Consider the following 27,989-nt stretch of genomic DNA (forward strand, 5'->3'; position numbering starts at 1 on the left):
AAAGAGTTCAAGGTGTTGACTTGTCCTCCAAATTCCCCAGATCTCAATCCAATTGAGCATCTGTGGGATGTGCTGGACAAACAAGTCTGATCCATGGAAGCCCCACCACACAACTTACAGGACTTAAAGGATCTGCTGTTGACGTCTTGGTGCCAGATACCACAGCACACCTTCAGAGGTCTTGTACAGTCCATGCCTCGATAGGTCAGAGTTGTTTTGGCGGCACAAGAGGACCTACACAGTATTAGGCAGGTGGTTTTAATGTTATGGCTGATCAGTGTCTATATCAGTTAGCCTGATTTAACTCCATACCAAGTGGCAGTGTATTCTGACTGAAAAATCTGCTCCCCATTAATCCTTCTTACACTTGTGCTGCAAGTGGCCAGTTGTATTATGTATAACGTATATACATCATTTAAGGCAAGAGGTGAGGTCAATGAATGTGTGTTAAAAAGCAAATTGGAGTGTGGAAGAGGCCTTTTACAGTAAATATGAAGACAATGGAAAGCTAAATTAGGGAGACAGCAAGCCGTGTTACATCACAGTGTTCCCAATTTATTTCCTTCCTGTGGAAGAGAAGTTTGAAAATAGGACAGGCTCCAAACTTGACTGGCTGCCTTTATCTTACTTACTGTATAAAATCAGGTCCTGGGTGGATATTATTTGCATTTATCGGGGAAACAGGTATTCAGTTGCTCTGTACTCAGGGAAATCCCGAGTAGGCAGTGTGCTATTGTATGTAGACTATTGTCCGAAGAGGCCATTCATAATTACTTGGTTGTTATATTACTGCCCTACCTGTCCCTCGCCAGCTCCCTTTCATTTCATTGTGCACTGACAGATGGGTGTGTCGTATCTATGGAAGCATGCAGATTTCGATCAGGCTCAGAGGTTCAGGAAATAGACTCTGCCAGCTTCCTTATGATGCTGTAAATGCAGGCCTGCGCTGTGAATGGAGGGGATTATATATTAGCAATTGTAGTAGGGTTCAAAAGTCTGAGTGCATTACCAATTGTTATTACTCAGAAGTGCACAATGTATGAGTTATCAGTGTGATCAGTCAATCATATACTTTTTAGAGTATACAGTATAGGAATGATGCAATATAATGCGTCAAATTTGGATCTAACTTCGTGTTTATTATGTGTGGTGATAGCTAAAGATAGCACAATTAACTTGCTCAGTGTTTAATTTAGATTTTAGAAGCAGTTAATCATTATCACATTTTAAATCAATAGAGCATTTTATGTTGTACTTATATAATATAACTGTGTCCACCTTAGTGTATCCTCCTACAAAGATATTTTAGACTTCTGATTATTTAGCTGGCTAGTTTGTTTTCATTTTACCAGTTAATGGACCTGGAGATTGGCAATTTAGTATTAAGGTTTATTTAAGAGATAAGAGAGAAGTAATTTATTGTTTTATTCAGTAACTATTGATGTTTGTGAATAATACCTGAAAATTATGTTAGCTACTGACTTTGGATAGTTAAATTGTTTGCTGCAATAATTATACAGTTTCTATGCTAATATTAGAGTTAGACTGGCTAGTCTGGTCCACTAGCAAGAGCTAGATTAGCTGAAAATGCAGCTAGGTAAGTTGGCTAAGTAGCTATGCTGCTAATTTAGCATCAACAGTTATTGGCTTCATCTGAATATCTTTACTACTCTACTATACAGTAGGTGAAAAGCAGTATGCCAAGGAGTAGCACGTCTGAATTCTCAGTATTCATAAAACAGTAGGTGAGAAATACCCGAATGACCTACTGCTTCCACTGTGATTCTGCAGTAGGGACCCAGTGGATATTGCGCTATCCCATAAGGCAACAGGACTGGCGTGAAAGAGCTGTCAGAATCAAAAATGGTGGAAGGCAACACATCAGCTCTTTTTAATTTGTAGGTCACATGACAATGCCAACATGGCGGATTGTATTCATAGTACACACATATACTTATCGGTACGTACTGTCTCAACGGCCAAGCAGTAGGTACTGAATCGAATGCAGGTACTGTCATAGTACGCAATTTCGGATGCAGAAATTAGCAAATAGTAGAATTAACGCTTTTACTAGAGTTGTCAAATTCTCTTAAAAGTTGTTACTTAATTAAACAACAGAAAACATTAGCTGCAGGTCTACACTGTGAATTTGTATTGCAAGAAAGTACCAAAATAGTGTCAATAATTAATTAAAGATTAAGGTTTCAGATTTATAATGTTTCCTTTTTGCACATCTTTTTCATCTTTATTTAAAAATCCACCATCCATCGTCGACACATATTTTTTGCAGGAATACATTACACAAGCTGTGTAAACTATCTTCCTGTTCACTACATGTGCTGACTGCATAGGATATACTGTAACTTCTTACCTTTTACCTTAACTTTTAAACTTTTTTAGTTGCACAAAGCTGTCTGAAATGCAAACCATTTTATTTGAATACACTGGTTCACACCATGCTGAGTCCCTGTTAATAGCAGGGTCGCCTCCTTTTGTGCTGTAAAATAAAGCTGAAACTGATTACATGACCTCATTACCATGATTTTTGTAAGTATGTGTGTATAGTTCATAACCCCAGGCAGTAGATTCAATTACACATTAACAGGATGTAATGTAATGGCCCAGTGGCTCCTCAGAGGCCTTTCCTCTAGATAGGAAACCTAAAGCCTATGCTATGACTGTGTGAGTGTGTGAATGGTCCGTGTGGGGTGCTGTATTATTGTGTGCAGCGTAAACAAAGCCTCACCCACTGTGAAATAACAGAAGGTGCTGCAGTGGATAGGATTGATCTGAAAATGTGTGAGCTGTTACCATCGAAATAAAAACATATTCAAGCAAGCGCATTAATATAAATCTGTGATTTGTTTAGTAATTAATGACTATCTATTCTTTAACTAGCAAAGAATAAATAGTAAAAAGAGATCTGCTTTACTGGCTTTGTAGAAGCTCCATTGTTATAAATTGTTGTTTAGTCACAGTTGAGGCTGCTATTGTTCACCAGTGACTGTTGGTGTGTGTGTGTGTGAAATCTCTAATCCCATTAAAGAAAAAAAGGCTAAGATTTGGCTTTGTGTCTCAGCATGAAATATTTCAATTTGCATTTATACAGACACATGCATGCATGCCCCCTACCAGCCCATCAGCTTGGTGTCCCATGATCCTCAGCCTGCCATGTCATCACAAAATCGTCAGTAAAGCACTTATCCTCATTCACTATTTCACTAATGACACTAATGTGACACTAGTGACACTAATGACACTAATATTTGCAATCACACTACTTTCCTTAAATAACCCTCTCCAGTATTGTGTCTGTGACGAGTTCAAGATATTGTTATCTGCCTGTTTTGGTTAGTATTCTGACCACGTTTCCTGATTTAGTCCTGTCTAGTTTATTCCTGTTTGCTGATCACCTGTCTGTTAGCTTGCCTCATGTTTCTGAGTATTGCCTAGCCGCTTTGTTTGTTCACCATATTGGTTTTAATAAAACCAGGAAACCTGAACTGATTTTTTACTCTTTTTTTTTTAATACACACTTTTGGTTTGGTTTCCAACTGCACATAATTAAAAGAGCAAATAGAAATCTCTAAGGGTGGTGTGGGGCTAAAAACTTTAAGCTTGTAAAACTATTTTATTCAATGGTCTGAAATACGAAATAAGAAAGAACACAAAGCAAATATCTAGTTGAAAACAGATTGCATATTGCATCCAGCATTTTTTTACTCTTTTTGTTAGTTGGTCCAAATATCCAGACCATATTTCATTTCTGCAGCACTATAGCTCTTCTCTTTGACTCAGATTGCGCCTTGTAGTTCACAGTTCCAAAAAAAATACTGCCCAGAAACCAAAATACACGCTGTGGTTGGTTCACTTCCTGCAGTTGGGTTGATCCAGAGTTGAATCTCTTTCTCACTACAAAACTGGGATTAAGGGTGCTTACTGATAGTTGTGTTCCAGATGATGTACTATGCACTTACTCTATGCACTATGTTCTCTACCATCTAGTATATGAATTTTAGAAGGGTAGTATCATCTCAGATGGAGCACTAACGCTTTTTTGCTAACCGGAAGTATACGCCGTTTATGGCAAATGATGTCACACGCACGTAATGCGACACCCCTAGCTTTAGCGGAATAACCAACGAAATGTCAATGAAAATGAATTTCTTAATTTTACAGTTTTTGTCAATGTGACTTTTTATACCCAACTGGACATTTTTTGATTCAAGCAAATTTTGAGCCAGAATCAGCACTTGGTAGCCCTTCCCCATTTTCCGCTACGTTAGCAAAGCTGTGACCATTGTGTGCATGAAGTGTCCAACATTCCACACAGTGCACTTGTTCTCATTGGAATGATCAGTGTTAACAAACTACTCACATTATTTATACTACAAAACGACACAGAATTGTGCATAAGTATGCGATTTGGGGCGCACCTGATAAGTTTGTCATGTGTGCTGTTTGGTTTGGTTTGGTTTCGCACTGCACATAATTAAACAAATCCAAAATAACCCAGAATACATGCTACGTTTTGTTCAACCCCTGCAGTTGAGTTGATTCAGAGTCGTGTCACTTTCTCTCTTAAATCGTACTGCTACTACAGAGTTCAGGTGTAATGAGACTGAGACTCAAATCATGCACAAGGTCTAGGTCCGGTTGTTTTGCTCCACAACTGTGTGATTGCATTTTTTTTTTTTCTTGTTACACAACAGGGTTCGATTCAAACGGACTAAGCACTGCATATTTGAGGGATCCTGAGAATCATACACATCTATTGTTATCATAATTTTATAATCTTGGACCTATACCAGACTAATGTTAGCTGGATGAAGCTCTCAGTATCTGTCTCAGTGTTCAGTATGTTAGTGTGATCAGTGTGTGTGATACTGTAACTCCTATACTGTAGGTGATGTGTTATGATCGTTTGTCTGCAGATTCTGATTGAGTTTTGTGCTGGAGGTGCTGTGGATGCAGTGATGCTTGGTGAGTAAAACACACACAAACAGTTCACAGAAGGAAAAAATATTGAGTAATTTCATATATTAATGTCAATAATGTAAAAAAGAAATACTAACAGTAATTGCACTGTGTTTTCCAATTGAGTACTAAGTATTCTTTAAACTTTTTCTTTTTTCTACCTCAGCTTTCAAATAAAGCTGAACCAGGCATGTAGTATTCTAGTTTAGTACAGGTGTACAGGTGCAGAAATGTAGACTGTTCAGAAGCTGTTGATGGAAATTTTAAAAACGTCAGAATGTAGTTTGTCTGTAAATGTTTCCGGACAATAGGCTATTGTACATGCTGCGAGTTCAGCCGGATTAGTACAACCGGTCACAGTGAGTCAGTCCACTTTGGTTTCAAAGCTTATTGTAAGGAGATGTGTTCACAGAGGATTTCAGTCTACGCCGATTTGGCATCATAGAAATGTACAAACGAAATGTGGCCACATACAACCCTGTAAATGTTCCGAGTGCATTCGGACCTGTATTTGGCGCTGTCCACTTTCGACCCTATTACCCAAGGCTGATTTTAACAAATGACCCGCCAACCATTTTTTCCCTGATTAAAACAGCAGATAAGCCAACATGAATCTGGAATAACTGACAGTTGCATAGTTGTTTTGTGCTCTCTGATATTAGCTGACCTCTTGGAAGCCCCGCCCCCTTCCCCTAATCTTGTCTGTTCACAATTTTCTCACTTGAAAGATATAGTACTCTTGTGTTCTGTGAAGGTGAATGGAGAATGTGTGAAATAAACTCTATCAATGTATGTTTAACTTATTTAACATTAGACAATTATACTATATATATATATATATATATATATATATATATATATATATATATACTGTTGTATATACAGTTAACTATAATTACTATGGATACCACCAAAAATGTTCATCTGGTAATAAAAACAAATTGCCGATAGAGAAGAAAAAAGATTAAAGAGACCTATAATAAAAATAATACTTTGGAAAATTCTTTTTAATGCTAATGATAATTAGAAAGTGAAACAAGTAAAAACAATGTTTGCTCTAGTTAAGAAAAGTTTATATGCACCCTTTATAATTAATTGCTGTACATTACATCTTTTTCCTAGACTAGGAAGAAAGAAAGTAAAGTCAACTGTCTACTTTTCTGCATGGAAACTTTAGTATTTACATCTTAATTAAAAACAGATAAGCGGCCTCCAAGCTCCTGGTGGTTACCGTAAACCATGTATATATGTGCTACTTTTTCTACCTTGGACAAGTGATTTTTGAAGAAAATGTTTTTTGTATTGTGTTTGTACCCACACCCTAGACCACAGAGTCTTTATGATTACATCAGTTCTTAGTTACAAGTCTATAGTATCCAGGTTCTTCTCACACCACCTACTTCTCCATCTACATCAAAAACTACAGCCAAATCCTTTTTTTTTTTTTTTACTTAGTGTGTTACACCTTTAACACTCCCATTGCTGTTCTGTTCTGTTTTGTTTTAATATCTCAAGTCTCCCAACAAATCTATATCGGGGCCCATAGTGGTGTGCTAGTTCCTTTTAAATATACTTAAAATCATGTTTGTTGTTGATTTTTTTTCTCACACAGCTGTTTTGTTGTTTGAAGAATGCGGATGGTTTTAGAGTTTAACACTTTTGTTGTGTGTATGTGTTTATGCATGTATGTATGTATGTATGTATGCGTGTGTAGAGTTGGAGAGGCCACTGACTGAGCCACAGATCAGGGTGGTGTGTAAGCAGACTCTCGATGCGCTGCTCTACCTGCATGAGAACAAAGTCATCCACCGAGACCTGAAGGCTGGAAACATCCTGCTCACACTTGATGGTCAAGTCAAACTTGGTGTGTATCTCAGTGAAATCATCGAGTTCATGTCGTCACTTCATTAATCGCTGACCTCTCTAGCTACTCTCTGGTCTGATGAGATACCTTCAGCTTAATAAATGCATATGTTTTAACAGAGGATCTGCTACAGAAGTAACAATAATTCATGTTTAGGAAACTATTGTTGTTGAAATACATTTTTGTTCATACATTGATCGACTCTGCGACAGTATTTTGAAAACTCCCAAACAGCACTCCTAATCTCTGTCTTTTTTTTATTGTTCTTTGTAAGTAGTTTATGTCGATGTTACTGGTGTTACAACTTTTTTATTGTTATTGGCCCCATATAAAAGTTGTACTGTGTAGAGGAAATAAGCTATTTCCATCTGTAGTGAATCATAATAGCAAGTATTCTCATTGTTTGTATTTCATACACAGACTTAACTTCTATCTATCTTTTAGGTACAAACACCTTTCAGCAGTATTACTGGCTAGACACACATACTCTGGAACTGTAGTGTTGTTTCAGGCAGCATGTAATGAGTGAGTTACTCTCAGCTGTGACGGCACGCACTAACAGCCAAAGAAAGAGAGACTATTTGCAAGTCAATGTTAGGACGCCACTAAGAGGTTTAAACAAATCAGAACAGATGCTTTTTGCTGCTACTGAGTCGTGGTGTTGGTTTTTGCAAGGCAGTAAAATAAGGTATAATTTGATGCATGAGTGACATTCAGTGATACTTTTGAAATACTATTGACATTGTATTAAAATGCAATGAAAATATGAAATCAAAATGGGTGTTATAGACACCAGTATGATAGTATACCTAGCAAATCTTTTCTAGACAGATTCTCTCATAGTCTTGTATTCATCCAAGGGTCAGTCCATCTCAAAAGGTCCAAAAATTGTAAAGTTGGTTGCTTCTAAGGAATAAGAATGTGCAATATATATATATATATGTGTGTGTGTGTGTGTGTGTGTGTATATATATATATATATATGTCCATGTACCTTGTAATGTGCTCTAGAGATCGGGTTTTGTTCCAAGTAACTAGGACCATCCTGAGCCAAGATACTGAAGTTTTCGTAAACCGCCGTATAACCATTGACAATTTAGTTGCAATGCCAATACATATAGGTAATCACTCATAAAAAAATTTGGAAAATTAAAATGGTCAAGCAACCTGTATTGGATCACTTGAGATGGAATGACCCCTAATTAAATGCTCTCTAGAACGTATAAGTCTTGCCCATGGGGGTGAGTGTTGCTCTATGTTAGCAGCTTGTTAAAAGGAAAAATGGTTTGTCTGTGTATTTTTGGCTGTGCGTCTTCCCACACACTAATCCAACTAACCCTTGGTTGAAAAAAAAATGATTGGAGTGTATTTGCTGGTGGAACTTTTTGGCTAGTTTGCTAAGATACTGTATGGTTTGCTTAGATTGGGCATAGGTGTGAAGTATCTTGAATGGCCGGACTCCGGGTTTCAGAAGGGAATCATATCATGGCTTTCAAGACATTTCATGGCGGTGTAAACATTGTGTCCAACAGCATTGTGATGCATTGTAATGTAGGACAGTTTATTATTTCTCCAAGACATTGACCTAAAATGTTTAGAACAGACACGTGGCAGACTAAATTTAGTCTGTCACTGGAACACAGACCTAAGGACATTTTTTTTTCTCTCCAGCGGATTTCGGGGTGTCTGCCAAAAACACAAAAACACTCCAGAGACGAGACTCCTTCATTGGAACCCCATACTGGTGAGCCAGTAAAAAAATTACAGGTTGTAAACATCAGTTTTCAGTCTGTACAGTATTATTAAAACGTTTCCGTTCCTTTCTTTGCCTTTCATTCTGGAACTTTCCCATACACCCAAACACATACTCAGGATGGCACCAGAGGTGGTGATGTGCGAGACTTCGAAGGACAGGCCATATGACTTCAAGGCAGATATCTGGTCCCTCGGCGTCACCCTGATTGAGATGGCCCAGATCGAGCCACCCAATCATGAGATGAACCCCATGAGGGTGCTCCTAAAAATTGCCAAGGCCGACCCGCCCACACTTATGCAGCCCTCCAAATGGTGAGACAAAATGAAAGACAGTGGGCATATCCAGTAAATACTGCAACAAATGGAAACATCCACAGCGGTGGAAATCACAACGCACCACTATGAAATTTACATGTATTATTGAGTTCTTCCAGTTTTTACCCGTCTTGACTGATCGCTTGAACTGAATAGGTTTAATTGATACCTTTATAACTGAAAAACAAGTAGACTTAATAATATCAACTTGGACCTCATGTGTTCTGTCAGTGGAAAGTCCAGGAATAACATGCAGATAATATCTAACTTTGTGCCTTTAGTATTATATATATTGAACTCTTCTTGGCTAAAATGAAGCCCCAGAGAGCTAAACATCTCTTAAGAGTTGGAAATTACGGATACAAACTTAACTAGAAGAATTTTAGAACTAAAGCCTAGTCATGTTTTTTAGAGCAGAGTATTAACATTGTTAATTTAGAGTAGAGGAGGTAAAACATTCATGACCAACTGTTGTTATTGTTTCAGCAGTAAGGATATGCAGTATTGTTCAATTTCATTTCCCAAATCTCTCTTCACTAATAAAGTGAAAATGAGTGTTTGTGTACAGGACACAGTAGGGAACATAAAGAACTTAGGATAGTGATCCATTGTTGCAGTAAACTAATGCCTTGTTTGATGGATTATTTTTTAGAAGCAGAAATGTTTTTTCCGTCTATACAGAGTTGCTGAAACACTTTTGCCTAAGTCTAATTTTTATTGAATATTGTTAAAAGGTATTTGTTTGGGAAGAGTTGGCTCTATGCAAATGATATATAAAGATATATACAGTCTTTATCAACAAATGTCTTTCCCAGGTCTCCAGAGTTCAGTGACTTTCTGAGACATGCTCTGGATAAGAATCTAGACAACAGATGGAGCGCAACACAGCTCCTTCGGGTGAGTTGCCCTGTTCTGCCGCTCTATAATGTGATATGCGGCGTGTCCCAAATGCCAGTTATTTCTAACTACACATTAATTAAGTAAATATTTTGGGATTTGCCCCTAGAGGTCAGCTGATAGTGGATTTTACCAATACCGATAACTAAGTTAAGCAGTACCTGCTGTTAACCGATTAATAAACCTATAGTTTTTAAAATTGATAGAAATGTATATAAAATCATATAAATATTACTGAACTTTATTACAAAAATACATAGTACTGACTGTACCATGAAAATGTACTTTTGTAAAAAATAAATGTATTAATATTAATATATTTTAACTATTAATATTGGTTATACAGGTAGATGTTGACCTGCTATGGCATTAATCAAATAAATAAAAGATATACATCCAAACTGGACCAAAAGTAACACTCCAAATAAGAAATAAAATGGAGACATCCAAAATGAATCAAAAAAACACTTCAAATAACACAACAAAATTTGTCAGTGATAGTTTTTATTTTGCCCCCAGAGGCTGCTCTGGTACTGTATAACGACAGCAGACCCTTCTCAGTCGCTTCCATTCCATTTACTATCAGTGTGGATTTTTGCCGATAACAGATAGCTCCAACAATCGGTTATTGGTGCTAATTAATCTGCAAAACTGATCAATCGGTTGATCTCTATTCAATTCAGTTCAATTCAGTTTTATTTGTATAGCGCTTTTAAAAATGGACATTGTCTCAAAGCAGCTTTACAGAAACATATAAATGACCTCTACATGCCACTAATCTGTAACAAACTGTTGTACTATTGTTAGAGCAATCAAAAACTGTTCTCAGATCAGTTTAAGGTGTCCATGTCCTTTTGTCGCTGGTATCAGCCACCTGAAGGACTATGGTTTTAAGGAGGCTAGTAGATGAACAAGTTCCCTCACACATGTGTAGACATAAACACAAACTACATGGCAGCTGTGTGATTGTATATTTTGAGCAGGATGAATGGAGCTGAAAATGCAGTGTTTTTATTACAATATCAAAGAAGTTCACTAGATGCTACTGGAACTTTGAGTGGAACCAGGTTCTGTGGTCTGGAACTTTTGTTTGTCAAAACAATGTAGCATTGGTGAAGAAGAAGGATGGTTATATACTGTAAACAAAAAACACCTAATCCACACTGTTCAGTGTGGTGGAGGTTCTGTGATGTTGTGGGGGTTTTTTTTCCTCCAACCTTGTTAGTATACATGGAATCATGAACTCCATGAAGTACCAGTAGATCTGACCACAGTGTTTGAAATGGCCATCCCAGTCCCCTGACATAAACTCCACTGGAAACCTGTAGAGTGAGTTTACAGTAACTGTATTCACTGATAGTAATGCATGTGTTGTCTTTTTGTGTGTTCAGCACCCATTTGTGAGCAGTGTTACTGATAATAAACCACTACGAGAGCTGATAGCAGAAGCCAAAGCTGAAGTCACAGAGGAGATAGAGGAGTCGAAGGAGGACGATGAGGAGGATGATCACGAGGGACAGCTGGTGAGAGAATTGCAAAAACGATAAATATTCTTTGCATATTATTTATTTTCTTAACTGATCTAGATGTCCATTTTAGTTATTTTAGTAGTTTAAATTCCAGAAACTGTTCACTCAGCATGTAGAACAAATGTCATGGTACAGTGGTTTTGGAAACTAGGCCCAATTGAGCTTTTTCAGATGTCAACCATATTGTTTGTGCTCAAAATATATTATGCTCAGGGCAGGAGGAGGGCAAGTGGTCAGCTAGCAATATGGAAAATGGCCCAAAATTTATATTCCTCACATAATGACTGACAGGGGCACCAACATTTATGGTTTAGCTGCAGTATTAACCGTAGCATTAGCCGTAGCCACCTGAAAGCTACAAAGCTACCTGAAAGTTTCTGTTTTCTCAGCTAAAGCAGTAGTGAGACCAAATGTGAATAAAATTCACTTGGCTGAAAGGCAGTTAATTCATTGATGGGGAAGGGATGCGTGATTATTTTTATTATTAGCTGACTTTATCTCAGTGAACTTTGACCTGTGAATTCACAAAAAGCCGTGGTTTTGTAAGCCAGTAGGAACCAAGTGGACAGGACTGTTGTCTCTTTGGACAGGAAAAAATGGTGTATCTAAGTATTATTAAAGTAGCGTTTACCCCAAACATATGCCTCTCTTTTGGCTTACTCTTGCTTGAGGCACATCTGGAAAAAATACAATCTTGCCCACTGACACTCAGTAGGGATTTTGTGGCTGCCTGCTCGGATTTTCTTGTTAGAAATGTTGCCACGTGTATCGAGAAACTTGGGTAAAACACACCAACAACACCTTAAAGGGGACACAGCAACTGGATTTAAATTTACACACAAAATCCTGAGTACATTACATTGGAAATCAGACTTTACTATTTCCCTTAAATTATACATGAGCAAATCAACTACACTTACATAACATACAGAGAACAAGCTACAGCCAAATGTATTTCTAAATACACTGTTTCATGGTTTAGAAATGCTGATTGTAGCTAATTTAATATTCACTGGACCAGATGAAAAGTGCATGAAGTGGATGACTTTGTAAGATTCATGTTCCACAAATTTGACAAGGCTAAAATGACTGTTGAAAGAGACAATGACTACGTTTAGTTTTGAGTCGTGTAAACGTTGGAATCTAATTGCCCAATCCAGATTAAGACAATATTCTGATTCCCCAAATTCTGATTCCCACAACTGGAATATGCCTGTTTTCACTGGAAATTTGTTGCATGTAAACACCTTCTTCAGAAAATCCACTGAAAGGAGATATATGTGCATGCTCATTCTGCCAGGAATTGTGGGTAGCAACGGCAGCATCTTGAATATCCTGGGAAATAACAGTGAGAAAGGAAAAGCACATGTGTAGATTTGCATACTTACAACAACCATGTATACAGGAATATTCCGATGCCTGTACGCATATAGCCATCGTATTCGGAATATGGCGGCAACCCGAATAGAAACCTTAAACAGAATTTGATGTGCATGTAAACGTAGTCAACGTTTAATTTTTGAATGTTGTGTTCATCAACATTGTGGATGGAAACTTCAGCTCATGTACAGTATCCTCCTCATAGTGTCCTCAGAGGTATTTTATCCATGTCTTAATGTTTTTGATTCTTTTCTGTTTCTGTTCGACCTCATCCCACCATGGCCAGCCTGTGAATATGGATAATTATGATGTTTGTGGCAATTTCATTATTGGTGGTCTTATGTTATATTGCTTCCCTTCATGTAGCTGATTCCTGGACACAAGCGTGCTTCATCTGACATCAGTATTGGAAGCTCTGAGGATGAGAAGCTTTCTCAGTCACCTTCTACCTTGGAAGCGGTTCCAGAAAAAAATGAGGAATTTGGTGTTCCTAAGAGCCCAGTTATGAATCTTAGTAATGACCAGACGGCTGAACCTGAAATTTCCAATTCCATCCCGAATGTACCAGAACCATCTACTGAAGAACCTGCAGAGGAATCAGTTTCCAACATGAAACCTCAGGATCAAGAAGATGAGAAGAACATTGTAGAAATCAAGCCAGATGTACCTTCTACTCCACTAAATATACTGGAGTCACCAGAGGAGATGAAAAATATGGGAGATATGGTGGGCCCAGCTGTTGATAATGTGACAGTAATCAAGAACATGGATGCAGCGGTGAAGGACGAGCTCACACCTGAGAATTCCATCAAGCAGGTTGATGGACTTGTTGCAGTGCCCGAAGAGAAACCTATGCCTCTGACTTCTCCTGTGAAAGAACAGGATAAAGGTGAAGCGCCTTCTCCAGAGAATGAAAGTCCTCCGAAGCCCAGATTTCAAAAGAAAGCCTCTGGAAGTGGGTCAGCAGCAGATAACAGCAGCATCGACCTAAACCTGTCCATCTCCAGCTTCATAAACAAATCCAAAGAGGCAGGATCGATTTCTGTACAGGTACGAATTTTAATTGAAGGAGTTTTGGTATATTATTAAGGATATTAAGGAAATATTGATTCAGTTGTAATGGTTGTTAAAATACGCACCTCAGCCAAGCCAGTTTCATGTTTCAATAGGAAAGGAAGCGTCAGAAGAAGACCCTGAAAAAAACCCGCAAGTTCATCGTGGATGGAGTGGAAGTTAGCGTAACGACGTCCAAGATTGTCACGGATAATGACACCAAAAACGAGGAGATGAGATTCCTAAGGTGAACTACTCTGAACTACTCCTCCTTCTGAACTACTCTGAAATTGTGGCACCTGGCAAATCTAGCTTCAAGATTGTTCATTAGTTTTAGACCCTAAATGATTTAAATCATACTAGGTGATTTTGCTAGTGATTTTAATGTTAGTTATGAGAGTAAACTGTCAAGTCGACAGTGTAGGTTTCCACCTAAAGCCTGTTAAAACTTTGCACAAACATGCATTAAAGCATGCTTGTGTATTAGTTTTGGGTTTATGGGTAAGCATAGAGCACAGAGGCGTATTCATGAGCTGATGGACACCTACAAAATCCTAACTGTGTGATTATATGTATCTATGATACTAACTGGTTGAGATGGGGAGATACAGTGCCCTCCATTAATATTGGCACCCTTGGTAAATATGAGCAAAGAAGGCTGTGAAAAATTGTCTTTATTGTTTAACCTTTTGATAGTTTGTTCAAAAAATTCACAAAAATACTCTGTTCTCATGGATATCAAACAATTGCAAACACAACACAGGTTTATCAAAAAAAAAAAACTCTTAATAAATCTTGTTAACTATAGGTGTGCGACAATTATTGGCACCCTTTTAGTCAATACTTTGTGCTACCTCCCTTTGCCAAGATAACAGCTATGAGTCTTCTCCTATAATGCCTGATGAGGTTGGAGAATACATGGCAAGGGATCTTAGAACATTCCTCCATACGGAATTTCTCCAGATCCTTCAAATTTCGAGGTGCACGCTGGTGGACTCCTCTTCAGTTCACCCCACAGGTTTTCTATGGGTTTCAAGTCAGGGGACTGGGATGGCCATGGCAGGACCTTGATTTTGTGGTCAGTAAACCAGTCAGGTTTTCATTTAATATCTGTTGATATTTGATAGAGTCCATGATGCCATGTATCCTAACAACATGTCCAGGTCCTCTGGCAGGAAAACAGCCCCAAAACATTAATGAGCCACCTCCATATTTAACCGTGGGCATGAGGTACTTTTTCATATGGCTACCTCTATGTGTTTACTACTGTTTATGGCAAGCTTTTTGAATATTTGATTACATCCTGTACATGAAATCAAAGTGAACTTTGAAATCTTAGGGCAGAGAAAGCATAAATAATTCATTTTGCAATTTGGGGGGAATTACAAAAGACACAGTGTTTTGAAGGATGCACATCAACAATGAAATGCTGATGTTTGAATGGCCTCAGGAAAGAAAAGGCAGGAAGAATGCTTCTGTCAGCTATCACTTCCTGTCTGTGTTGGTGCATATCCTGTTAGGCAGACTAGGATGTCCTTTTGGTGCTGATTCAAGGCAAATTTCACACATAATTGCACACAAAGTTGTGAAACTTCTTTTTTCTCCCCAGTTATTCTAGTACTGACACTGTGTGTATATGTGTTTGTGTGTGTATGTGTGTGTGGACAGACGTCAAGAGCTACGAGAGCTGAGGTTGTTGCAGAAAGAGGAGCAGAGAGCCCAACAGCAGCTCAGCAACAAACTACAGCAGCAGAGGGAGCAGATCTCCAGACGTTTCGAGCAGGAGACCGCTGTCAGTGTTTGTTCTGTAATATTGAAAAACAGCACAGACATTCTCAGCTCACATATCACTGTGACATTAATGGTGCACACGCTATTGTTTTGTTCACCTCCCACAGCTGGGTTGAGTCAGGGTTGAATTACATTCCAACTGCATTAGAGTTCACTTGGAAATGAAATGAGACCTTATGTAAGTTGTTATTAGAGAAACAATAATGTGTTAAAACGAGTGAATTAATATTAACCTTGCATTCGACCTACTGTTCTAGCCGTGCTGTTGGAGAAATTAATCAACAGCTTCTGACCAATCAGAATCAAGAACTGAACTGCGCTGTGGTATAATGTGAATAATCTGATTATTAAGCTTTTGGTGTTCTATTTTCTCATCTCTCAGATCAAGAAGCGTCAGTACGATACAGAGGTGGAGAACATGGAGCGGCAGCAGAAGCAGACTGTTGAGCGACTCGAGCAAGAGCACACCAACCACCTCCGCGATGAGGCCAAGAGGATCAAAGGCGAGCAGGACAAGGAGCTGTCAAAGTTTCAAAACATGCTAAAGAACCGCAAGAAAGAGGTATGAACCTGGCAGCCTGGGGGAAGGATAAGGGGAAATTAGAGAATGTGGTACAAGACAGATTTACATATTTGTGCCACATTTCATTCAAAATCGATTATTAAGTGGTTAAAATTATAATCATTCACTGTATGGCCAAAAGTATGAGAACACTGAACCATCACTCCCATACGAACTTGTTGACCATCCCATTCCAAAATCATGGGCATCAGTACAGAGTTGGTCCTTCTTTGCTGCTGTAACAGCCTCCACTCTTCTGGGAAGGCTTACCACCAGATTTTATAATATACCCATGTGATGTTGTGCCCATTCAGCCACAAGAGCATTAGTGAGGTCATATACTTGAGTTTTTCTACTCCATCCTTGGTATTTCGTTATGGAGCTCGCTTTGTGCACAGGGGCATTGTCATGCTGGAATAGGTTTGGGCTCAACCCATTAGTCCCACTGAAGGATCATCTTAATTTTATAGCATACAGTGACATTTTAGACACTTCTGGGCGTCCAACTTTGTGGCAACGGTTTTAGGAAAGTCGACATACTGTACGGGTGCGATGGTCCACATACATTTGGCCATATAGTGTATATCATACAGTCATGTGAAAAAATAAATACACCCCATGGAAATTGTTGGCTTTTTTGACATATTTGGACAAGTAAACATCTGATCATCTTTGAAACAGTGCCTATTAATAAAGTTGATATAATTGAATAAAACCACAAGAAAAGTTGCTTTTTCAGTCATTTGTTCAACAGAAATAGATGTGATATTTTTCTGTGGAAAAAGTATTTGGATTTCTTCTGTTTTTGTGTATATCTCATACTAAATAGTTTTAGATCTTCAAACGAAAAATATAACATAAAACAAAGGCAACCTGAGTAAAGACACAATACAGCTTTTATTTTTTATTTTTTTTATTGAAGCAAAAAAAGTTACCCAACACCTATCACCAATGTGAAAAATTAATTGCCCCCTTAAACATTAAATCTGGTTATGCCAACTTTAGCAGCAATAACTGCAACCAAATGCTTCTGATAACTGGAGATCAGTCTTTCACTTACTTCTAGGACTTACTCCTATGCTTTGAATCATTGTCTTGCTGCATAATCCAGTTGCGCTTGAATTTCAACTTACGGACTGAAGACCGGACATTCTCCTTTAGGATTTTCTGGTGAAGAGCAGAATTCGCGTTTCTCTCAATTATTGCAATTTGCCCGGTCTCTGAAGCAGCAAAGCATCCCCACACCATCACACTTCCACCACCATGCTTGACCGTATGCTGTGTTTATGTACCGTATGCATATGCTGTTCTTTTTGTGGAATTCTGTGTTTGGTTTACGCCAGATGTAACGGGACACCTGTCTTCCAAACAATTCCACTTTCGACTCAATCCACTGAAGATTCTCCCAAAAGGTTTGAGGATCATCAAGGTGTGTTTTGGCAAAATTCAGACAAGCCTTAATGTTCTTCTGGGTTAGCAGTGGTTTTCACCTCGCCACTCTTCCATGGATGCCATTTTTGTCCAGTGTCTTTCTGATAGTGGAGTCATGAACAGTGACCTTTATTGATGCAAGAGAGGCCTGTAGTTCCGTTGATGTTGTCCTTGGCTCTTTTGTGACTTGCTGGATGAGTAGTTGCTGTGCTCTGGGAGGAATTTTGGAAGGTCGGCCACTTCTGGGAAGGTTCACTACTGTGCCATGTTTTTCCATTTGGAGATAATGGATAATGGATTCCTGATCGTTTCTGGAATTTCTTTCAATTTTGGCATGGTGTGTTACTGGGTAAGACCTTTTAACCAACTTCATGCTGTTGAAAAAGTTCTATTTAAGTGCTCAATTGATTGAACAGGGTTTGCAGTAATCAGGCCTGGTTGTGTCTAGTCCAGCTGAACCCCATTATGAATGCAGTTTTATAGATTTGGGGAATTAGTAACTACGGGGCAAATACATTTTCACACAGGCCAGTTGGTATTGGATAATAGTATTGCTTCAATAAATAACATTATCATTTAAAAACTGTATTTTGTGTTTATTCAGGTTTCCTTTGTTTTATCTTAGATTTTGTTTTAATTTCTGAAACAATTCAGTATGAGATATACACAAAAACAGAAGAAATCAGTAGTGGGGCAAATACTTTTTGCACAATACTGTACATTGTGCTGCCCGCCACATGACTGAATGATTGGATAACTGCATAAATGAACAGGTGTATAGGTGTTCCTATTAAAGTGGATGGTGATTGTATATTGGCATACATTTCAGCAGATTTTTTGTTGGGGGTATATTTACCTAGTTTACAGGTGAAAGCCTGGAGTGCTATGTTTAATCCATGCAGGAGTATGCAAAATTAAAATACACAGTAATTTAGATGCTTACTGAATACCTTCTATAGAAGTCTAAGTATGTATGTAGTGTTTGTAGTGGTATATTTTAAACATATATAACAGCTGCTCATAGGCTTCCGTTATAAAGTACAAAGTTAAGTGAGCTTTCCATTCCTTTCTCAGTACAGGAAAGTGTTTTAAAATCTGTGTCACTGGTAATGCTACAGATGTGCTGGATAGAGATTAGGTTAAAATCTCTATTATTAAAAGTATTCCTTTGAATTCAGCCAGATGTGTCAGCGAATACAATTCTGTCTTGGTTCTGTAGTGCTGTGGTAAATTTGTGTACAACAAATGCAAATGTTCATTTAATGTTAAATTGAATATCTGTGCTAGAACAAGTCATGAGTGCAAATAGTGAATCCTCAGGGTTTTTGTTTGAACATTTAATGGATAAAAATATGCTCATATTTGAAATATGGAATGTATGGCAAGTGCAATGTGCTAGCAGTTTCCAGCTTTTGCTTTACTGTCTTATAAAAGTGTTTGACTTCTTCATTGTGTCATTTCTCTTTCTCGCTAAGGAGCAGGAGTTCTTGCAGAAACAGCAGCAGGAACTAGATGGCGCTCTGAAGAAGATTATCCAGCAACACAAGTGTGAGGTGGCCACCGTGGAAAGAGGCTGCCTCAACCACAAACAGCAGCTACTCCGAGGTGAGGCTTAATGTTTTCGAGCCTTATAAAGCGGTTAATGCCAGTCATGTGCCATTCACACATTGCTACCTTTGTTCTCATGAATGTACTATCGTGAGTTGCAGAGGCAATAGGTAGTCATGTGATCCGAAGAAAGCAAAATAAGAGGTTATAGCTAATGCTAGCTCTGTATATAACTCTATGGTCTAATTCTCCTGATTTGTCTACAGCACGGGAGGTAGCAATGTGGGAGCTAGAAGAGCGCCATCTACAGGAGAAACACCAACTATTTAAGCAGCAACTCAAGGACCAGTATTTCATGCAGAGACACCAGCTACTCAAAAGACATGAGAAGGTCCGACTGCTCCTTTTAAATCAGTGATCTCGTTCTGCATGCATGAAGACTATGAAATGATCTGTTACCCAAAGATAGCTGTGAATATAAAAACTTTGAGAGAATCAAATACAGTTCAAATAGGATCTTTTTAGTATATAATTAGTTCAGGGCTTCAGTTTTATTTCCTGTTCGTTTATATTACTGAAATAAAACATTAACCAGTCTGTGGTGTATAAGGAAGTTATTGATTTAACCTGCAAATTCTCCAGGGCGGCATGGTAATAGTAATCTTGTTTATTTTCTCTTAACTTTGGAACCAATTAAAGCCGTAAGTAAGTAACTACTTAAAAATGTAAGTATGTAAGTACTTTTAGGTATGGAAGTAAATAATGAATTAAAAATAAGTCAGACTATGTGAATAAATATATTTGTAATATGTTATATGTAAGTTTATACATTTAAGTGAGAGAAGGTAAGTACACAAGTAAAAGTATGCATGCATGCATGTATATATGTAAATAGGTAAGTGAAAATAAGTAGGCAAGTACATACTTAAGTAAAATAAAATAAACATTAAAAGTATGACTGTAACTAAATGTAGTAAGTAAGCAAGTATGTATGAAAATGGGTGAAATTATATGCAAGCATGTGTGACTGTGGTTAAGTGAAGGTAAGAATGTATGTAAATAAGTAATTAAATAAAGTAATTAAATTAGATACAAGTAAGTATGTATAAAAGTATGTACAGTCATGTGAAAAACTAAGTACACCCCATGGAAATTGTTCCAACAAGCCGATGTCAGAGACTGGTGGACAATTATGCAAAACACCTACAAGAAGTTATTTCTGCTAAAGGGGGCAGTACTAGGGTATACTTACTTTTTCCACAGAAGACCTTGTGGTTTTGTTCAAGTATATCAACTTTCTTAATAGTCACTGTTTCAAAGATGCTCAAATGTTTGCTTGTCCAAATATGTCAAAAAAGCCACGAATTTCCGTGGGGTGTACTTATTTGTTCACATGACTGTACATAATGTACTTGTAACTTACCTTTACTGAATTATGTACTTTTACTTGACTACATACCTACTTTTACTTATTTATGTACGTATTTGCATACATAAACACAATTTCATATTTACTTATATACAGAATGTATGTATGTATGTATGTATGTATGTGTGTAAATAATTAAGTGTGTAAAAAAGTAAGTAGCACGCCAGGCAAGACACTTAAATATTATGAGCAGTGCACGTATTAATGCCCTAGTAAAAAAAAAAAAACTTCACTTCTAAGTTCATTAGTTGAATATGTCTGATTGAAGAAGCTTAACAACATGAGCCCTAATTCGTTTGTATTTGTATTTCTCTAAAGGAAATGGAGCAGATGCACCGATACAACCAGCGACTGGTGGAGGACATGAAGACAAAGCAAACCCAGGAGAGGACCAGACTTCCCAAGATCCAGCGCAGTGAAGCAAAGACACGCATGGCCATGTTTAAAAAGAGCCTGCGCATCGCCTCCCCCGGGCTCACCCCCGAACAGGAGAGGGAAAAGATCAAACAGGTCAGAGGTCAAATCGAACCTGTTTCAGTTTTAGTCTGAAGGGTGTTTAATGAATGAGAATTTAAGAGTCACTCAAATCAACATGAATGCAAAAAGTGTCAAGTATGCCTTTTAAGACTGTTTGTGTTTGTGTGTGTGTGTGTGTGTGTGTGTGTGTTTTTGTGTGTGTGTGGTGCAGTTTTCAGCACAGGAGGAGAAGAGGCAGAAGAATGAGAGACTCCATCAGCATCAGAAACATGAGAACCAGATGAGGGACTTGCAGTTGCAGCGTGATGCCAATGTTAGAGAGCTGCAGCAGTTACAGGTACACACACACTCACACACACACTCACACACACACACACACACACACACACTCTTGCCCATCACTTTACAAGCTTTATATATGTGTGTGTGTGTGTGTGTGTGTGTGTGTGCAAATAACTTACTCGGACTTGTCCTTTGATCAGAATGAGAAGTGCCATCTGCTTATTGAACATGAGACACAGAAGTTAAAGGAGCTGGACGAGGAGCACAGCGCCGAGCTGAAGGACTGGAGAGAGAAACTGCGGCCCAGGAAAAAGGTGCTTTTTACTTAATTAGGATTATATGTCACAAATCTACGCAAAATTATTTACAAATAAAACAGTGAAAGTTGAAATTGCATAAGTATTTACACCTTAAATTAGTTCTATTGTAACCAGTTGCCATCAGAATTTTAGTTGAATAGAGTCCACCTGTGTGCACTATGTGGTCTGACTATAAATACACCTGTTTCTGAAAGAGTTTGTTCAAGAACATACCTAAACAAACAGCATCGTTAAGACCAAAGAGCTCTCAAAACAAATCCGAGACAAATACTGGAGCAGCATCAGTCAGAGTTTTTGGTTACACAAAAACATCCCAAAACTTTGAACATCCCATGGAGGACCATTAAATCCATTATTAAAAATGCCTGTGAGTCTGACTAGAGGAGGTCATTTACAAAATGTCAGCGACTGAGTAAAGAGGGCAAAGAAACAAGTTGCTGGAGAGATCCACAACTCAGATGAGAGAGGCTGTTCACAGGAAAGCCTAACCCAGATACTTCACAAAGCTAGGCTTTTTGAATTCATGATGAGAAGAAAGCCATTGATAGAGACTCAGCAAGCGTGTGGGGGAAAAAAAGGTCTCTTGTTTGATTGAATGTTTTGGCCTTGGCACAAAGCGCACCATTTGGCAGAAACCCAACACTACTCATCACCCTGAGAACATCATCCTCACAGTGAAGCATGGTGGTGGTAGCAGTGTGTTGTGGGGATGCATTTCATTAGCAGGAACTGGGAAACTGGACAAGATTGAGGGGAAGAAAGGTGGAGCCTAATTTTGTACAATCCTAGAAGAAAATCTGTTCCAGTTTGAAGGGTTCCCAAGAACCAAATGTGTTAGAATGGTCTTGACAAAACTAAGACCTCAATGAGATTGATAATCGGTAGCAAGACTTGAAAATGGCTGTTCACCAATATCCTCCTTCCTAACAGAGTTTGAGCAATATTTCCAAGAAAAATAGGCAAAAATATCAGGATCCAGATGTGCAAAGGGAATAGAGATAGAGACATCCCTGACGATTTGCAAACGTCAACACTACAAAATGTATAAAAGTTCAAGGGGGTGACTATTTATCCAACGCACTGTATATTGTGTTACCCTGACACACCAGGGACATGGTCTTTAGTATGTGAGGAATATAATATTTGTAATAAAAAGGGCCAGATATGTGTGTGTGCTTTCTGTATGTTAAAACCACTGTTGGTTATAAGATATCATATTGCTTGTTAATTTGCTTTGTAGCTCTAGCAGGAAACATATCTTGACTTGACATTCTAAATTGGAGACGTATTTATGTCAAATCTACTATCATGTGCTTTCTTTTTCCATAAATAGTCCATTGTTTATATGCTATATATGAAGATGCAGATATAAAATTTAACAATTAATAATTACAATATAGTTTCAGGTGTGATGCATTTATTCATTTATGAGTGTGATAATGAGTCATGTTTTCCGTAAACTGTCACTCATACCACATGATTTGTTTGTGTGTATGTTTAGACACTAGAGGAGGAGTTTGCACGGAAGGTTCAAGAACAGGAAATCTTCTTCAAGATGAGCGGAGAGTCCGAGTGCCTTAACCCATCAACTCAGAGTCGCATCTCCAAGTTCTACCCTGTCCCCACTGTCCACTCCACCGGGTTTTAACACACACACACACACATGTACAGATATACACACTACACATGTTCCTACATAAACTCACATACTGTATGTATTACTCAAGTAAAACTCTTATATAAAGGCATTATACAACTACAAACTACATTCTACACATTAATGGCTTTTAGGATATGCACCTACCTATATGTTGTGAATGAACATTTAGCTGCCATGACCCTCTTGAATGAGATCATACAGGATCAAATGCAGGGGATCACTTAATGTAAAGGGGTTTTGCAGATAATATTTCTGTGGATGGACGGATGTATTCACACGTGAAGGTTCACATTTTACAATAATCAGGCAGCTTCTCTATGTTTTCTATTATATTCATGCTTAGCTAAGACATAGGCCAAGCATTGATGACATTGGTTAATGTTTCAATTCTAGTTAGTTAAGTATTAATTCAGTGGTTTTAGCACCAAGATAATTTGACTGAAAGCTGAAATTTAAATAAATGAACCCCCTTGCCATTTGCACAAAATTATTAAAGAACACTAGAAGCAAGTTGGTTAAAAGAAGAATTGCTACAACACATTAGAATGTAATGCCTATAATGAAGGAAGTGACTTAAATGACATGTGATCATGTGGTCTGATTTCTAAAATGCAATGTGTCCAAATGAAGGAACAAACGTCTGCTGAAGACTTACATTTCTGCCTCACACGACTATAAGTGTATTTTTAACATTTTTTTGGTTGTTTTGTTTCATTTGCCATATATTCATAGTGTCAGTCGTACTGTTTTCTACACATATCAGATCAAGTTTACTCAAACTCAAAGCTGTTGTGTATGCGGTGGTAGGAAAAAGTGTGTAATGCACTTTTGAAGAAGAATATGCAATATGAAATTTTAACTTTGACACATTTTGAAACATATCAGACCTTTTGCTTTCTTTTCTTTAGGTGCACTTTAGCACCAAATTCAGTATTTGATTTTAAGTCAGATCGCATGTTTTTAGAGACTCTTTGCTGTTAATTATCACTATAAACCATATTCTTTGTAGTTTAATTACATTTTACATTTTTATAAACTACAGTAACCTTCTTTTTTTTTTTTTTTAGCTTTATCATGCCATCTATGCTTTAACACAGGGGCTCCCAAACTTTTCCAGGGCAAGGCCCCCCAAATGGCATTAACATTTGACCGAGGCCCCCCATTTGCAAGATGTCTTTAAAACACATTAAAAATACAGACACCTGAATATATCCCCCTTTTTTATTAATGATAACATCTTACATCTTTACATTACATTACATTAGGAATTGAGTGTGTGTGTGTGTGTGTGTGTGTGTGTGTCTGAGAGTGAGAAAGAGAAAACATACCAGTGGGAGGGACGGGCTGACCAAATTGTTGAGGCCCCCCGGGCACCCCCTGGTGGCCTCCAAAGGGGCTGCGGCCCCCCACATTGAAAACCACTGCTTTAACAGACCAAACATGAATTCTCACTGAATTCATCATTAAAATGTGGCAGTTGAGGAGGGGGTGATACACTGACATTTAAATACAAAACAAAACTTATTTAAGTCAGTGCTTATTTTCTGTAGCAAATCACAAATTAACTTCATGAGCATGCATTTTCCACAAACTGATGACAAACTGGTAAGACCTATTTTAATTAGATATACATTTAAACACTTTTGTAGTTGGGTGGAATGAGGGAAGATGTCCTGCCCTTTATACTATTAATTATAAATTTCACTGTCTAGCTAGAGTTAGCGTTGCTAGCTAGAAACTCTGGCAAATTGGCCACTAGGTTACTAGAAGGAGCCATATAACTGTAGCAAGGTAAGTAGAGAACATATCCTGATATAAAAATGAAAAAAACATGAAAGAAATCTACTAGGCTTATTGTAATCATTCTAACCTAAGCTCAGGAATTCTAAATAGTGAAGGTGATTTTGTTGAATTTCATGGAAACTTTTCCAATTACGTTATACGTTCTGTAGAAGGCTTTACACATTGTGTTGAATGTACTTCTTTCCCTGTATAATATTTTGATTATTATTACAAAAATAAAATGCACATTCTTAAAGGATGAGGCTTTCTCCATTCTCCCTTACTATAATATGGAAAGTTTCTTTCCAAGTATGCATCTAATTCAGACTACATTTGTCTGATAATATTTCTTTTTATTGTGACCCTGCTGGCTGTGGCTCAGGTGGTAGAGCGGGTTGTCCACTAATCGTAGGGTTGGCGGTTTGATTCCCGGCCCACGTGACTCCACATGCCGAAGTGTCCTTGGGCAAGACACTGAACCCCAAGTTGCTCCTGATGGCAAGTTAGCGCCTTGCACGGCAGCTCTGCTACCATTGGTGTGTGAGTGTGTGTGTGAATGGGTGAATGAGACACAGTGTAAAGCGCTTTGAATAAAAGCGCTATATAAGTGCACCATTTACCATTTTACCATTTTTATGTGCATTTTTTAGTGTATAATGTACTCATGTCAATGTTTGTGAATTAAAATAAATACTGCTAATTTGCAGTAATGGACTGCTAATTAAATCACTTTTTCAATTCTTAATACCAGTGTTGAGGTCTGTCTTATTCTCTGACAACATTTCATATGCTTTCCATCCAAATAACCAAAATATTATGGAGGTTTACTAGAAATTTTTGCAGTACAGGAATTCACATCTGCCTCTATTTAGTAGTAATAAGCTCTTGTGTTTGAGTAGCCGAGAAAAAATTGTAAAAGTAAAGTTAGGTTCAAAAGGATATAGGTTAAAATTGTTGTACTAAGCTCACATTCAAAACATGTGGTTTTTGTGTGTTATTTAAAAAAAAAAAAAAAAAAAAAAATTATTTTTCACTTTCATATAGAAAACCATTTTCATGTATTCATTCAACAGTCACTTTCATCCAAAGTCACTTTCCAAGCATAAAGCAGAGCATTTAAGGGTTAAAGGCCTTGCATAAGGATGCAATGGTGGATCTCTGGCAGTTTTGTAATCTGAAATCACAAATGTCTGGTCACTAGTATAGAGCCTTTACTGCTGAGCTGCAACTGCCACATTTTGGCATTAGTATTCACATCAATTACAAAAAAAACAAAAAAACAAACAAAAACCTCAATGCCCTCCAAGATGCATATTTATGAAATATGTTCTCTTATGATCTTTACTCTCTAGTTCATTAGCATAATTAGTAAATTAAGTAAATTATGTTAAAAATAAAAGTATGAATCTGTTCACAGTACATGGAATACAAATATGAAAATATAAGGACACTAGACTCCAATGTCAGAGCTTTTCTGTGTGAAAGTACAAACAAGACCAAACAAAAATGTTAAAAGGTTGTAGTTAAAAAATAGTTCTAAAAAAATTCATAGTAAAAAAAAAGTAAACCTGATTAAGAAATCTGATGAAATACTACATTTGAGCCTAACTTTGACTACGCGTTTCTATCGTAGGATTACAAAACGAATGATATATGTACATACAGTTTGTCATGTCGAGAAGTTTGACATCCTGACTGTCAGCAAGTCACCACAATCATGTGTGTACTTTCATTTCTGCATTTCTGCAAGTATGGTTTTGTCATGGACTTCCCAATCCAATGGTTTGGCTATTACTAAAAGTTGCAAACAACAAAAAGCTACAAAAATTATTAAATTTATGGGGAAAAAAAAAAATCTGTGTCAGGCTAAACACCTGTACTTCTCTTTCCTCTGTGATTTATGTAGGCATCTTCTCCTGAAGAAAATAAATAAATAAATAAACATGTCTTATCAACAATTAATTTCATTACATTGTTGAACAGTGCTTTATGAAAAATATGCCATACATATTCAGGCTATACCTTTTTCTCCTTTTTGTCCTCTTGGTCCATCATTGCCAGGAAGTCCTGGTAGACCAGGGATGCCTTGCTCACCTCTAGGACCTGAATATGCCAATTAATACAGTGGTTCAACAAATTGGTACAGAACAATAGAAAAAAGGTCCACAATAATGTACCTTGAAACATTATTTAAATTGTGTATATTCAGGATGTAACTGCACACAGTAACATTATTCAGAATGAACAGGTAATGTATTAAAAATGTATACAAATACGGATATAAATAGGAGGAGTACTATTTATTTATTTATTTTGCTTGTTTTGTTTTGTGAAAGGTCCACAGGGCATCTGGTTGAGATTAGAGGTGTGTATCAGGACTAGGATCCTGCAGGACACAACAAAATACTCGTAAAACAGTCTTCAATTTCATACATTTTATTTCATACAATGTTCATTAATATGACTGTCCAGCACTGATGCAATGCATTTACAGCATCCTTAGTAATTGCTGGGTCAGGGTTGCGATGATTTTAATTAGGCTACTAGTTTGTTTTGATTTTTGGGAAATAGAACCATCCATTTTCTGTACCGCTTATCCTACACAGGGTCATCGGGAGCATGGAGCCAGTTGCATTACACTTCCACTATACACATATCTAAAATCGGTTCTTTCCATTTATCATAACCATTTGGCACATTCATGCACTCTAAACTGTATGAATGTACCAAATGTAAGTAGCTTTAGTTACAAGCAAGGGAGGCAGAATCCAATCCAAGAAAATAGCTAAGCAATTGAAGGTAAAAGGAATTGAACTCACAGCCCTCTGGACCTTTGGTCCAATCACTGAACCTTAATTCTTGAGCTCAACCTAAATTATTAACTTGTGAACTTGTTAAATTACTAACCTCTTGGTCCTCTGGGACCAGTATATCCTA

General features: G+C 37.6%; 1 protein-coding gene across 1 annotated transcript in view; it reads left to right on the top strand.

The window, feature by feature from the left end:
- slkb (STE20-like kinase b) overlaps positions 1-25,797 on the top strand; it is a 33,451-nt gene extending 7,654 nt beyond the window's left edge. The window contains exons 3-18 of the mRNA XM_053615522.1: positions 4,935-4,983; positions 6,692-6,841; positions 8,513-8,585; positions 8,714-8,908; positions 9,727-9,808; positions 11,200-11,331; positions 13,084-13,767; positions 13,887-14,017; positions 15,439-15,562; positions 15,944-16,123; positions 19,030-19,159; positions 19,369-19,493; positions 20,850-21,041; positions 21,220-21,345; positions 21,491-21,604; positions 23,112-25,797. Of these exons, the coding sequence (XP_053471497.1) occupies positions 4,935-4,983; positions 6,692-6,841; positions 8,513-8,585; positions 8,714-8,908; positions 9,727-9,808; positions 11,200-11,331; positions 13,084-13,767; positions 13,887-14,017; positions 15,439-15,562; positions 15,944-16,123; positions 19,030-19,159; positions 19,369-19,493; positions 20,850-21,041; positions 21,220-21,345; positions 21,491-21,604; positions 23,112-23,258 (2,634 nt within the window). The 3' untranslated portion in view covers positions 23,259-25,797. The remainder of the gene's footprint in view (positions 1-4,934; positions 4,984-6,691; positions 6,842-8,512; positions 8,586-8,713; positions 8,909-9,726; positions 9,809-11,199; positions 11,332-13,083; positions 13,768-13,886; positions 14,018-15,438; positions 15,563-15,943; positions 16,124-19,029; positions 19,160-19,368; positions 19,494-20,849; positions 21,042-21,219; positions 21,346-21,490; positions 21,605-23,111) is intronic.
- Positions 25,798-27,989: the final 2,192 nt, after the last annotated feature.

The sequence above is a fragment of the Ictalurus furcatus genome, chromosome 26 (assembly GCF_023375685.1).
Source record: "Ictalurus furcatus strain D&B chromosome 26, Billie_1.0, whole genome shotgun sequence".
NCBI lineage: Eukaryota > Metazoa > Chordata > Actinopteri > Siluriformes > Ictaluridae > Ictalurus > Ictalurus furcatus.